General features: G+C 43.3%; 2 protein-coding genes across 3 annotated transcripts; one reads left to right on the top strand and one right to left on the bottom strand.

Annotated features, from left to right (window-relative positions):
• Positions 1 to 5,857, top strand: psph (phosphoserine phosphatase). 2 transcript variants are annotated; one of them, XM_037677487.1, is made up of 6 exons: positions 1 to 61; positions 633 to 776; positions 858 to 992; positions 4,961 to 5,106; positions 5,184 to 5,332; positions 5,410 to 5,857. In XM_037677487.1, the coding sequence occupies exons 2-6, from the start codon at positions 637 to 639 to the stop codon at positions 5,518 to 5,520; spliced, it is 681 nt and encodes a 226-aa protein (XP_037533415.1). In that variant the 5' UTR covers positions 1 to 61; positions 633 to 636; the 3' UTR covers positions 5,521 to 5,857. The 2 variants fall into 2 exon arrangements, with proteins under 2 accessions (XP_037533415.1, XP_037533414.1); XM_037677486.1 differs by lacking the exon at positions 1 to 61 and having other exon boundaries at positions 547 to 776.
• Positions 5,858 to 5,911: 54 nt separating this feature from the next.
• LOC119410597 (protein NipSnap homolog 2) lies at positions 5,912 to 12,902 on the bottom strand. The gene is made up of 10 exons (XM_037677485.1): positions 12,780 to 12,902; positions 12,142 to 12,281; positions 12,030 to 12,075; positions 11,699 to 11,793; positions 11,505 to 11,575; positions 11,283 to 11,423; positions 10,402 to 10,433; positions 9,658 to 9,752; positions 7,106 to 7,189; positions 5,912 to 6,983 (listed from the first exon to the last, which is right to left on the bottom strand). Exons 1-10 carry the CDS (start codon positions 12,869 to 12,871, stop codon positions 6,919 to 6,921), a joined length of 861 nt encoding a protein of 286 aa, XP_037533413.1. The 5' UTR covers positions 12,872 to 12,902; the 3' UTR covers positions 5,912 to 6,918.
• Between the last annotated feature and the right edge of the window lie 85 nt (positions 12,903 to 12,987).

Genomic DNA, 12,987 nt, shown 5'->3' with positions numbered 1-12,987 from the left:
ATCGATGAACTGAGTCGGCTCATGTAACTGCTGCTTGTGCCTTATCAACGCTCCTTTCACCGTAAGTACAATTATATATATTTATATCTATATATCTATACATGCCTTTTAAATATCTCGAACACTTCATTCGAGAACACGACGTTGGTATTGCTACGTTGAACAGCTGAAAAAGCAGTCAAATGAACCAAAGACAAGTTCACCGTCGCCGGGTTTTTCCATCGAAACGGAGAGGCTTATTATCTGCGTCTGCTCATTTTACAGCTCCGACTTTTTGTCAGACATTATGAGAAAACGCTGGGCAGTGTTATAGTCCTCAGGGTCTTCCTGTGGTCCTCGGTATTGTCCTTGATACTTCTGGGTGACGCAACACGGATGTAGGATGTCCATCCGTCCATCCCCGGCTGGATCATTGAGACCCACTGATTTATGTAACGCGTTCCTCTCTCCTACCATCGCCTGGAGCACAGTTTCATGACTTTAGCTCGATTCAGAACATTCTGTGCATTGCTTTGTGTTTTGTGCAGAAAAAGACTTCTCCACTGGCACAGCTCTCACAGCAAAGGGCCACCTCAGGCCATGACATGTAACCCTGCTGCAGGTCTCATGCTGGACCTTGTGTTTCCTTTCAGCACCATGACCTCCCTCTCTCAGACGAAAGAGCTCTTCAGGAGAGCGGACGCCGTCTGCTTCGATGTGGACAGCACGGTCATCAAAGAAGAGGGCATCGACGAGCTCGCCAAGTTCTGCGGCGTGGGGGATGCTGTCAGAGAGATGTATGCGTGAGCTGCGTTTCACGACCTGTCTGTGTTTGTCTCGGGCGTAGAGCCTCACACTGCGTCGCTTTCACCTTTCAGGACCCGCAAGGCCATGGGGGGCTCGATGACCTTCAAGAAGGCCCTCACAGAGCGTCTCTCCATCATCCGATGCTCCAGAGAACAAGTAAACAAACTCATAACGGACCACCCGCCTCAGCTGACTCCAGGCATCAAGTGAGTGTGTGAGAGTTTGATAATGTAAATCAATTCAACACACTCTGTTCTGCACTTTGTGCAGAGGAAAAAACTAAGAAAATCCTCTTTCTGTCTCAAAAAATGATGAACAAGCTAATGTTTTGTGGATATGTTGTTTTTATCTGTAGTGTTATCATTTATTTGCCCAGTTTTGCCTTCCTGATTATGTTGCCTGCTGATCATACATCAGAGCCTTAAAGTTACAATTTGTGAACTAATAAATATGTAATAAGCCATTGACCAAAGATAAATAGTTTTGTCTGGACTCACAAAACAAGAGGAGATAATAGGTCAAGAAGTTTTTGTCTTTTTTTTTTTTTGCACGTTTTCTGAACCCACTGATAAAATATGGTTTGTTCATATTACACAGGAAAAAAGCAAGTGTCCTAAAAAAAAGTTAATATTTTAGAACAGCTTGTTTGCTTCTGGCTCAGATTCTTTACTGTCAATCTGAACACAGAAATGCTGTTGGTTGTTGATCTTTTTTTTTTCCTCGCAGAGTTTTTAATAATTTTACTTATTTGTTTGAAATTGCGTGGCGGGTCAGGTTAAAGGGTTCTCAGGCCAGAGGTTCCCTTGTTTTATTTCAACCAGTTAACGTGAACAAACAGAGGAAGAACCTAAATGAAATCTGTATTTAGTGCGGCCGTGTTTCAGCTTTAAAGCAGCATCAGTTCTTGCAGGAACTCCGGTTGTTCTAAACGTCTTGGAGGACCACAGGTCTTCTGTGGATGGAGACTGGCTCAGATCTTTTTGGTTCTTCTTGTAATCTCGGACAAGCTCAGAGATGCTGAGATCAGAGCTCTGTGTGGGTCAAACCATCGTTTTCTGGACTGTTTGCTTTTCTTTGCACTGAGTCCTAGTTCTGACTGTCTGTATGTTTGGGATTGCTGTCCTGCTGCAGAGTAAATTAGGAGTCAGTCAGATACTTGTGATGGTTCCTGCTTGTATCTTTTCAGCACAGAGGACACCAATAATTCGGACTAAATCACCACCATGCTTCATCGTAGTCTGTAAACACAAGCCCTTCAGCAAATAATCCACTTCCACCACAGATAAATATTTACATTTTTTTAAAGCCCAAAACTCCTGCTGACTTGTTGACAACAAAACCAAGCTGAGTTGCTTGACCTTGTTTCCAAATCCAAAAGTTTACTCAAGTTAAAGTGCTGAAGTACTTACTTTGGAAAATACTCAAGTATTAAAAAGTACAAATTACATTTTCTAATATCAGTACATTGCTGTATTGTTTTGAGTGATTTTACAGAACCTTGTAACTCTCTGAAACCACCTGATGATGTATTGACATGTAGAACCACTCAAACACCACATGCATTAATAAAACCTGTAAACTACAAATATCTTCCTGCATTTTACATGTTTGTGGAAAGTCATGGGAATCCTAACAGATGATGCACATTTAGTCTTTTCTTCAACTTTAATATTCATACACTGCATTGTTTGTGTGTAAAACTGCATATGTTGACAGCAACAACTTGACACAGGAGAGGAAACGGTAACACTGATAACTGAAAGTACTGCCATACTTAACATAGAAGATTACAAAACAATGAATGTTCTGCACAGATGAATCTAGTATAATACCTGAATCAACAACTGGACAACTGCATTCAAGGAAAGAAAAACAGCAACAGTGGATTACAAAGCTGAGCCAAAAGGAACAAGAAGCTTCATAGAAATGTAGTGGAGTTAAAAGTACATTATCCATCCATCCATCCATCCATTTTCTTGCGCTTATCGGGGATCGGGTCGCGGGGGTAGCAGCCTAAGTAGGGAGGCCCAGACTTCCCTCTCCTTAGCCACTTTGTCCAGCTCCTCTGGGGGAATCCCGAGGCGTTCCCAAGCCAGCCGAGAAACATAGTCCCTCCAGCGTGTCCTGGGTCTTCCTCTGGTCCTCCTCCCGGTGGGACGTGTCCGGAACACCTCACCAGGGAGGCGTCCAGAAGGCATCCTAAACAGATGCCCGAGCCACCTCAACTGGCTCCTCTTGACATGGAGAAGCAGCGGCTCTACTCTGAGTCCCTCCCGGATGATCGAACTTCTCACCCTATCTCTAAGGGAGAGCCCAGACACCCTGTGGAGAAAACTTGTTTCAGTCGCTTGTATCTGAGATCTCGTTCTTTCGGTCACAACCCAAAGCTTATGACCACAGATGAGGGTGGGAACGTAGATCGATCGGTAAATTGAGAGCTTCGCCTTTTGACTCAGCTCTCTCTTCACCACGACAGACTTGTACAGTGCCTGCTTCACTGCAGACGCAGTGCAGATGCAGACTGCACCTATCCGCCTATCAATCTCACGCTCCATTTTTCCCTCATTCGTGAACAAGACCCCAAGATACTTGAACTCCTCCACTTGGGGTAGGACCTCCTCCCTGACCCGGAGAGGGCACTCTACCCTTTTCTGGCTCAAGACCATGGCCTCGGATTTGGAGGAACTGATCTTCATCCCGGCTGCGTCGCACTCGGCTGCGAACCGCTCCAGCGAAAACTGTAGATCATGATCTGATGAAGCCAATAGGACCACATAATCTGCAAAAAGCAGAGACGCAATCCTAAGGCTACCAAAACGGACCCCCTCAACACCTTGGCTGCACCTAGAAATTCTGTCCATAAAAGTTATGAACAGAATCGGTGACAAAGGGCAACCTTGGCGGAGTCCAACTCTCACTGGGAACGAGTCCGACTTACTGCCGGCAATGCGAACCAGGCTCTGACACCGGTCATACAGGGACCTAACAGCCCGTATCAAAGGGCCCGGTACCCCATACTCCCAGAGTATCCCCCACAGGGTTCCCCGAGGGACGTGGTTGAACGCCTTCTCCAAGTCCACAAAGCACATGTAGACTGGTTGGGCAAACTCCCACGCACCCTCCAGGACCCTGCTGAGGGTGTAGAGCTGGTCCAGTGTTCCATGACCAGGACGAAAACCGCACTGCTCCTCCTGAATCCGAGGTTCGACTATCCAATGGACCCTCCTCTCCAGAACCCCCAAATAGATCTTACCAGGGAGGCTTAAGAGCGTGATCCCCCTGTAGTTGGAACACACTCTACGGTCCCCCTTTTTGAATAGGGGGACCACCACCCCGGTCTGCCAATCCAGGGGAACTATCCCCTTATGTCCACGCAATATTGAAGAGTCGCGTAAGCCAACACAACCCTACAACATCCAGAGCCTTAAGGAACTCTGGGCGGATCTCATCCACCCCTGGGCCCTGCTGCCGAGAAACTTTTTAACCACCTCGGTGACCTCAGCACCAGAGATTGGAGGGCCCGACCCAGAGTCCCCAGGCTCCGTTTCCTCAGTGGAAGACATGCCGGTGGGATTGAGGAGGTCTTCAAAGTAATCTGCCCACCGACCCACGACATCCTGGGTTGAGGTCAGCAGCACACCACTCCCACTATAAACAGTGTTGGTGGTGTACCACTTTCCCCCTGAGACGCCGGATGGTGGACCAGAATCGCCTCGAAGTCATTCTCCATGGCCTCTCCGAACTCCTCCCATGCCCGAGTTTTTGCCTCAGCGACCTCCTGAGCCGCATGTCGCTTGGACTACCGGTACCCATCAGCTGCTTCTGGGGTCCCACAGGCCAAAAAGGCCCGATAGGACCTTAAACATTATTTGTCTTTGAAATGTAGTGGAGTGAAAGTCATAAGTTCCCAAATACTCAGGTAAAGATACTCAGAAAATGTACTTTAGTACATTACTCAAGTAAATGTACTCTGTTACTGTCCACCACTGTGTAGGACTGATGCTGCTTTGAAGCCACACTAAACGCAGCTTTGATTTAGATTTTTCTCATTTGCTCACTTTGCATTTGGTTATTTACTGAAACCTGAATTTATATCTGTGAAAGCGTTCTTACATTACAGATTATTTCACTTGCATCAAGGTTTTGCTCAGTAAAACAATCTTGTTCATTTCAGGGAGCTTGTGGACCATCTGCATGAACGCAACATAGAAGTTTTCCTCATTTCAGGGGGCTTTCGCTGTATCGTTGAACACGTGGCCACTCAGCTGAACATTCCTTTGCATCACGTCTATGCCAACCGGCTCAAGTTCTACTTCAATGGTGAGCGGCAGCGTGTTCCATGCGTCTCTGTTCTCCTTATCGGAGCGGTCTGGGCTCATGCGTCTGCTTGATTCCAGGGGAGTACGCTGGCTTTGATGAAACGCAGCCTACAGCTGAGAGCGGTGGCAAAGGAAAAGTGATCAGCATGCTGAAGGAGCAATACGGCTTCAAGACTGTGGTGATGATCGGAGATGGAGCCACTGACCTGGAGGCCTGTCCTCCAGCTGTAAGTATTCATTTTAAACACAGCCCTTCACGGTTTAGCATCCCCTTTGTTGACAACGTGCCATCTCTCCCCCTCAGAGCGCTTTCATTGGGTTTGGCGGGAACGTCATCAGGTCTCAGGTCAAAGAGAGGACGTTGTGGTACGTGACGAGCTTCCAGGAGCTAATTAAGGAATTGGAGAAGATTTAAAGATGCAGGAAGGGCTCTGTTACAGATTTAGAATTTTATATTTGCACCCAAAGGTGTGCCACTGGTGGATTTATTAGCCATCGCACGCTTCTCTTTAGAGTCGAATAGATTTTTATAATGAAACTGTTTACACTAGTCTGAAATTGACCCTAACTGGGACGTTGCCATATTGACTTTTATAACATAAAACAGCTAAACACGATCTGTGTGGAAGATTTTAGTGTTATTCTTTTTGCACTTTTCACATCCAAACCTCATGATGTAGGTGTTATATCAAGGCATGTGCAATGAGCGACTTATTTCAGAAATGTGTTCTGTACTAAAGACTGTAATTAGTGCGGCGACTTCAGTCATTAAAGATGACAACATGCTCTAAAGGATGTCTGTATCACTTTATTTATTGTCCCTCTTTACCATCTTTGAACATTAGTGCCTGTTGAACAAATCTTAAAATAAAAACAGAAGTTAAACGTCGTTCCCTCGGTAACAAACCGTCCATTATTACAGTTTGACTGTCCACCTCGCAGCTTCACTAAACTGATTTTAACACCAGGCATGCTGTTACAGGATAAAGAACAAACACAGCACTGGGAAACTTTAAACATCACTTCAACAGGGAACGTAAAGAGGAGGAAACAAAGTGTTTGTGTAGAATACATTGCAAATATAAAATTATACCTGCTCTGTTAAATAAAATAAAAACTGCACTTCTATTCTGAAGCTGAAGAGGTTTCGCTTTATCAGCTCCAACATGTCTGGAGTTGTTAAAGCCTCCCGAAGTGAAACGTCTTCACCTTCAGAATAAAAGCCCAGTTTTAGTATATTAACCGTTTTTTGAATCGATCATGACCTGGACGACTGAGAATCTTGTCATCTCGAGTGGCAACATTTTTTGAACTATACAGACCATTTAAAAAAATCAGTGATGATACTCCTTAGCACATTTAAACACTACACACTCTAAATGTATAATAAATAAATAAATGCTATTACTATCGTTGTGTAATACACTGCAGCTTCTAATTGGAGTTCTTCTGTTCAAGTAACTTTGGTTTGTTGAAAGTTGAGCGATAAATTCTCACCTTGGGGCCAGTTATACTGTGGTGCTGCACACGACGACCATCACTGGGTTTAAACCGGGTCTAATTTACTTGTCCCGTTTCAGACCCTAAAAATAGAAAAGCTCGTGCGCCTCAGCAGCTACCTTTCAACATTTATTCTAATCGCAGATAAGGAGCGTTTATCGTCGCTCCTTTGTCCGAGGAGTGAAACAGTACAAGTAAAAAAAGGCGATGAAAGAAACAACAAAGAGGTGGGTGTTGTTTGGTAGCACTGACAGAAGGTTGGACCCACGATGGCGACTCTCGGGATGGATGCAACGTTCAGAAAAGGCTTGTTTCACTGCAGCGGGGAGGCCTTTGTTGGGATCATGATCCTCGAATCCATGCGCTGAATGAGCGGCACTGCAGAGAGAAGACAGGGAAGAGTCGAACACAGTCCTTTTTATTGTGTCAAACTTTAAAATGTTACACATATAAAACTGAAACAAGTCGATATCGGCTGAACTACAAAGAGATTTGCTCACCTGTGTAGTAAACCACCTCGTGCCAGCCCTCCTGGTGCCACACGGCGTTCCTGGTGTCTTCTCTGGACTGAAGGTCTTTGTAAGCTGCCAACAACAAACCAAAGCCCAAGTTTATCTCACTGCATTCAGTCTGCCCATTTACTGCAGCTCCCCTGCTTTTTGGCTCCATTCTGAAGAGTAAAATGTCTTAATATAGGAAGTGCTAATTAAAACCAGACCTTTTGAAACAGTTTTGTACAAATCTTCATTGTCCCTCTTGAATTTGCTCTTATTTCCTGTTAACATTGTGCAATAATGTGCATCACAGACTTCCCAAGTTTTAATTCTATTTTTTTATCTACAGTATTGCAGCCATGCTGCAAACACTAAGGCCGGAGGAACTGCGTTTTATTTCTATCACGTCAACAGGTTTACATGACTTGAATAATTAATATCTTACCTGTTGTAGTTTTATGAACTGCCTCAGTTTGGAGAAATAGAGTTAAATTCTGATCGAACAGTCAAACTGAGCCAGGGGTGGCGAACCAGTTCAGCATTAAGAGACAAATTAAGCCCCTCATAACCTTAAAGAGCCAAACAGCAATTTTGAGATTAGCTTCATAACATATTGCTCAAACTACTTTTTACTTAGTCCTTAGTTTTTTTTTCTTAGTCCTTTAGTGGGACACCTGACAGTCTTTATATTTTACGAGTGTCTTTAAGTTTGGCTTGTACTCTGTGTCTAAGAACAGAACCATGTTTAGACTTCACTTGCTTACGTGCAGAAAAAAACAGATTCGCAGACGTATGTTGATGCAAACACTGACATTAGTTTGAGTGCAGCCTGTTTTACACCGAGATATTTGTCTGTGGGCACACTTTTCCAAAACTCTGTGGTTCCTTCTCTTAAAACACATTTCAGTCTGTCATCCTCACAAAGTTCAATCATCTCCAACTGGGAGGCTGCTTCATCTACTGAACTGGGATCTTCATTAGCTGTCATTCATAATCATCAACATTAAAAGAAATAAACATTTGAAATATATCAGTCTGTGTGTAATGAATGAATATAATACACAAGTTTCACTTTTTGAATGGAATTACAGAAATAAATCCAACTTTTTCATGATATTCTAACTTTATGACCAGCAGCTGCATGGCTTCTTAGCACGAGCAATGTTGCATGCCCCCTGATATGATGCCAACGTAACAGTGTTTCATAAGTTTCTGGAAACATTTCGTCTGCTTCTCTACTTGATTTTTCAAGCAGTTTAACTTTTGAACCTTTGGAGAACTCTTTGGCCGTGTTCGGATGGACAGAGGTGAAAATGATGCTCCAACTTTGATGCTTTAAAGTGAGACAGTGAAGTCTGGCAAAGTAAGCAAAACTGTCTCCAATTATTTTCCATAAAAAATAAAACCATTCCCTTTCAGGTAGAAATATTCTGTTCGCCTCTTCATATTGACGCTTTGCTTTTCATTTTCCCGACTCAGCCATGAAGATCCGATCAGTAGCGCTAGCTTAACTGAATTCTACCTGCGCAGCTTTTACTAGTTCTACCTTCAAGGAGTGTGGGAAGTTTCAGTATTGTCACATAATCATTTTTTTAAACACCAATTTAAAAAAAGAGCCGCATGCAGCTCGAGAGCCGAAGGTTCGCCAGTCCTGAACTAAGAGCTTGTGCAAGCACAGCTAGAGCAAAGTGGACTACTGTCATCTTAAAAAAATCACTTCAATCAGAAATTGTTTTTTATAGCGGGCCATACAAATGTTTTATAAACATTTACACCATTATATCTGCATTAATTGGTTACAGTGTACACATCACTTTCTATGGAAGTAGCAGCAGCCTGGCTTGGTCCCAGCCTTGCACTGACTAGCCATTAGCTCATCAAACAGGTCAAACTATCAGATGAAACTATTTTGTCAAACCAAGGTCATTCATAGAGTGATCTACAACAGGTAAGACACTGACCGTTCACAACCTTTGCACTCCATTAGAACAGCAGAACAACAAAGAACCAGAAGAGCTGCTAAAATGGAAACGATCATTTTTTTAAATACACAACCAGCTGCTGTTTATCCACATACTGCTGTCTCGTGAAGCAAAAATATGAAATTAACAAAAAACTAAATGATAAATTTAGCTATACGAAATGGTTTTACTCTTCTTTAAGGGAAGTTCCAACTCTTTAATGTCAGTGTTTATGCATCTTGTTTCTTTTAGAAGTAGAAACAGTTAACTGGCCTTAAATCCAGTCATTTAGCTTTTTAAGAAAAAAGGCGAAACAACCCAACTACTAACAACTAAGAACAATATTTACTTTGTTTTATATTTTGCTACTTTATCAACTTGTTCTTGTGCACCCTAACTTGACAACACAGGAAGATCCGTTTCAAACGGAGTAAAAACAATATTAATTTGCAGCATAGAAATATAAAAAAAAAAAGTTTGACATATTTTAGCTATATACCAAGTTTTAAATATTTATTAAAGCTGCTGTTTGTGTCAACAACAACAAACTCTATCTAGATTTTAGTGTTTGTTTGTGGTGAAATGTTTAGTCCGTACCCCAAAGATGATGGACCATGTAGAGGTCACCGATCTGGGAGAAGAACCCCCCCACTGCCTCGCTGTTGCCCTGGCGATATTTGATCGCTCTGGCCCTGTGGAATTAAACACCAGTAAGAACAAGAACAAAAAAACATCAAGGTTTCCACTAAAAGATGAACTCTAGACTGTGTCTAATAACTGGACTCTGTTTAGTTAATAGCTCATGAGTGTTGGTGAAGGCAGTGTTTCAGATTTATTGTCTCACCTCGAACTCATAATCACCGTCTGTCTACCAAAGTATGATGCCTCATTTGTAAACACTGAAACTTGAAGCAGGAATTTAAGCCTTCGACTGCTCCAATTACCCTGAAATTGCTTTAAGTTGCTTTTTTTGACGCCATTTGTAGAACTACAGGGGGTTGTTCCAATGACGGCTGGGCGAAGTGAGCGTGAACGCAAACAAAAACTTGATGTTTTGACAGAACAATGATCGTTGGCAATATCTTTAGCAGCCAGAAACATGTCAACATCCGTAATCAAGAGGAAAAACGTCTGACGAGCAAAATGACTGATGGAAAGAAATGCCTCTTTGAGAAGTTTTCCAGACTTTTCCTCCTCTGGGATCTACAGCTGCCTTTTGAGTTTGACTGACAGTAGAGCTTCAAACACACGGCCTCTCAGAGGAATAACTCGTATTAACGACAGTGCGATGTGCTGCTGTAACTACAGTTCAACGAGTCAAATGAATTCAGGCTGCCTTACCAGTAATTACCCCACTCGATCATGGTTCCTGGCTGCAGAAAGGAAAACAACATACGACACACATTTTAAACAGGAAGTTTTCCACACTGCTTTTCTACTAATTGAACACATTAACAAATAAATGGCACGGATGTGATAAATTTCTATCATTAAGTTGCAATGACAACACCCAAAGACTTCCTCAACCGTTTTCTGGTGTTTAAGGCAACAGACGTTCCGCTGTTTGCCAGATATGATCTCAGCCCACGTCGAGGGATAATAGCTTGCATGCGTCACGTCATGAGGAGTGCTGATCAAATGAGGGTTTGACCTTTACAGATTAGAACAAGCAGCGCCGCATGAGATGGCGTGGTTTGATGATGCACCAACGATACAAACACAGATTATCTATCTGTGGCAGACAAACGCTGCCGATTTCTGCAAATATTTTTGTGTAACTTCGCTCTGCAGCAGACGGGCTCAGGCATCACTGTACACACAAAGTCTGAGAGCATGTAAACCGTTGGTACATCCCTCAGTTTGAACATTACACATTATCCTGCAGGTTTCAGGTGGACCTGCAGACGAGTGCTCGGGGTAAAACAGCTTTTCTTTCAAACAAACAAACACAGGATTATGTGTCCTTTAAGTTTTATATACATTATGAAAACACATAAAGTACAGTAAATCCTTTAGGAAACAGAAAGCAGCAGTGATTCTTGACCAGTAAAGAAGATAGTAATGAGTTTGCTTCATTTAATCCACTGTTATTGCCCGTTTGCACTGTTTCTGCTGTTGGTTCAATTCCTTCAGTCAGTTTTAACAGGACAGAAATCCCTCGTGCAGACCAGTAAAGTAATTACTTTGTGCATGTTGCTGATGCTGCGGCCTGTGTGACTCACCCTGAGCTGGTAGGACCTGAGCTCGTAGATGTTGGGGCCTTCTCGGGGCACAGGCTCATTCCAAAAGCTGAACTCCAGCAGGAGCTGATTCCTGCGAGACAGCAGCATCTTCCCTCGCTCCAATCTGTACTTTGTGAACTCCTGATGTGGACCAAACACTGATCTATAAGTTTTACTTTAACGTCAGAAAGCAGGAGCGACACAGGAACAGATGGCGATTACCTGGTTCTGCCTGAGCTTGTTCATCACCTCGGTCAGAGCTGGATAGCCGCCTCTATAACGCCACAGATGAACTGCAGGAACAACATCGCATAAGCACAAAGTCACATCTACTGCTGCTCGAAATTACAGGACACTGCTGCACTATCCATCTATTCAAGTAACAATAAAAAGATGATTTATAATAATAATCCTACCAGCCTGGTCTTGTTCTCCATACCAGGTATTCCAGGTCCCCACCAGCTCACAGGGGTAGAACTTATCAGCATGGATGGAGGGCAAAACATCCTCACTGTGAATGAACAAGAAACCATAATGAACAAAGTACTGAAAAGACATGATTTATAATCAGTTTCTGAATAGGTGGAAGGACAAAGCCTTGTCGTTATCTCGTGTTTGGGAAGAAAAAAAAAAAAAGACTGAAAACACGCTGCTGAGAAAGTTCAGCCACATCCTGGTCAAATACTGTTCCCACTGAAAACTCTTAACTGTGCACTCGTTTAAAAGTAACGTAAAAACTACACTCACCAGAGTTTATTGTATGCATCCAGGCACTCTGGCTTCACATTATGAACTGAAAAGAATAATATTATTATTATCATTTTAGGCCCGGGGTGCTGAGGTGCGTGCGGTGACTTACACTGAATTTTGTAAAGGTTGCTCTCCTCATTTTTAGTCAGCAAGGTGGAGTGGGCATCTTTTCTGGGATCCACTTTCCTCACGAACAGAGACTTGAACCAGCTGTCCTCTCTGTCTCTGCTGCTGGTTGTTGCAAACCCTCTGCAGAGGGACACAAGACATGGTGGACAGATGTTTATATTGTGGCTTTAAAGCGGTTTTAGGATGCAGGATGCTGTGGAAAAGATTTACCACTCCTGCTGAAATACCATAAATGCATAGTGACATTGGTGCACATGCAAGATAGCATCTGCAGGTATCAAAATGTCCCATATGGTGCATTTAATATACATATAAAATATCTAAAGCTATACAAACTGACCTTGAGCTTTTCATATATTCATTAAAAAAGCATGACAGAAACTCCTAATCTTTTACTTTTACAAGCACACAGACACACGCCTTTAAACGCACACATTTCGGGATAAATTAACGCAAAGTGAAGCTTCTGAGTGAGTTAGCAAAACGAGGATGTTAGCAGCAGTCAGGGTTAGCTTGGCTCCATGTAGCCACACGGTGAAACTCAGAAATTAACGTTCTGCAGCCAAAACATGACGCTAGGGAAACGATACGAAAACACTCGAGCTGATGACTGCCCACCTGTGACAGCCCATGAGCTGTCCGGCTGGGAGAGCCCTGACTTTAGCCGGAGCAAAGCCTCCGCGGACTCTCTGAAGGACTCGGGCTGCCATCTTGAACTGGGTTCAACGGATGGTCGTTTCAGCGTCTGACCAGTAGATGGCGCCAGAGAGGCGAGTCACTATCTGACCAGCAGATGGCGCCAGAGAAACGATTCAGTATTTGACCA

This window comes from Nematolebias whitei, chromosome 6, assembly GCF_014905685.2.
Source record: "Nematolebias whitei isolate Nwh7 chromosome 6, NemWhi1, whole genome shotgun sequence".
NCBI lineage: Eukaryota > Metazoa > Chordata > Actinopteri > Cyprinodontiformes > Rivulidae > Nematolebias > Nematolebias whitei.
This window is presented reverse-complemented; position numbering and strand designations above follow the sequence as displayed.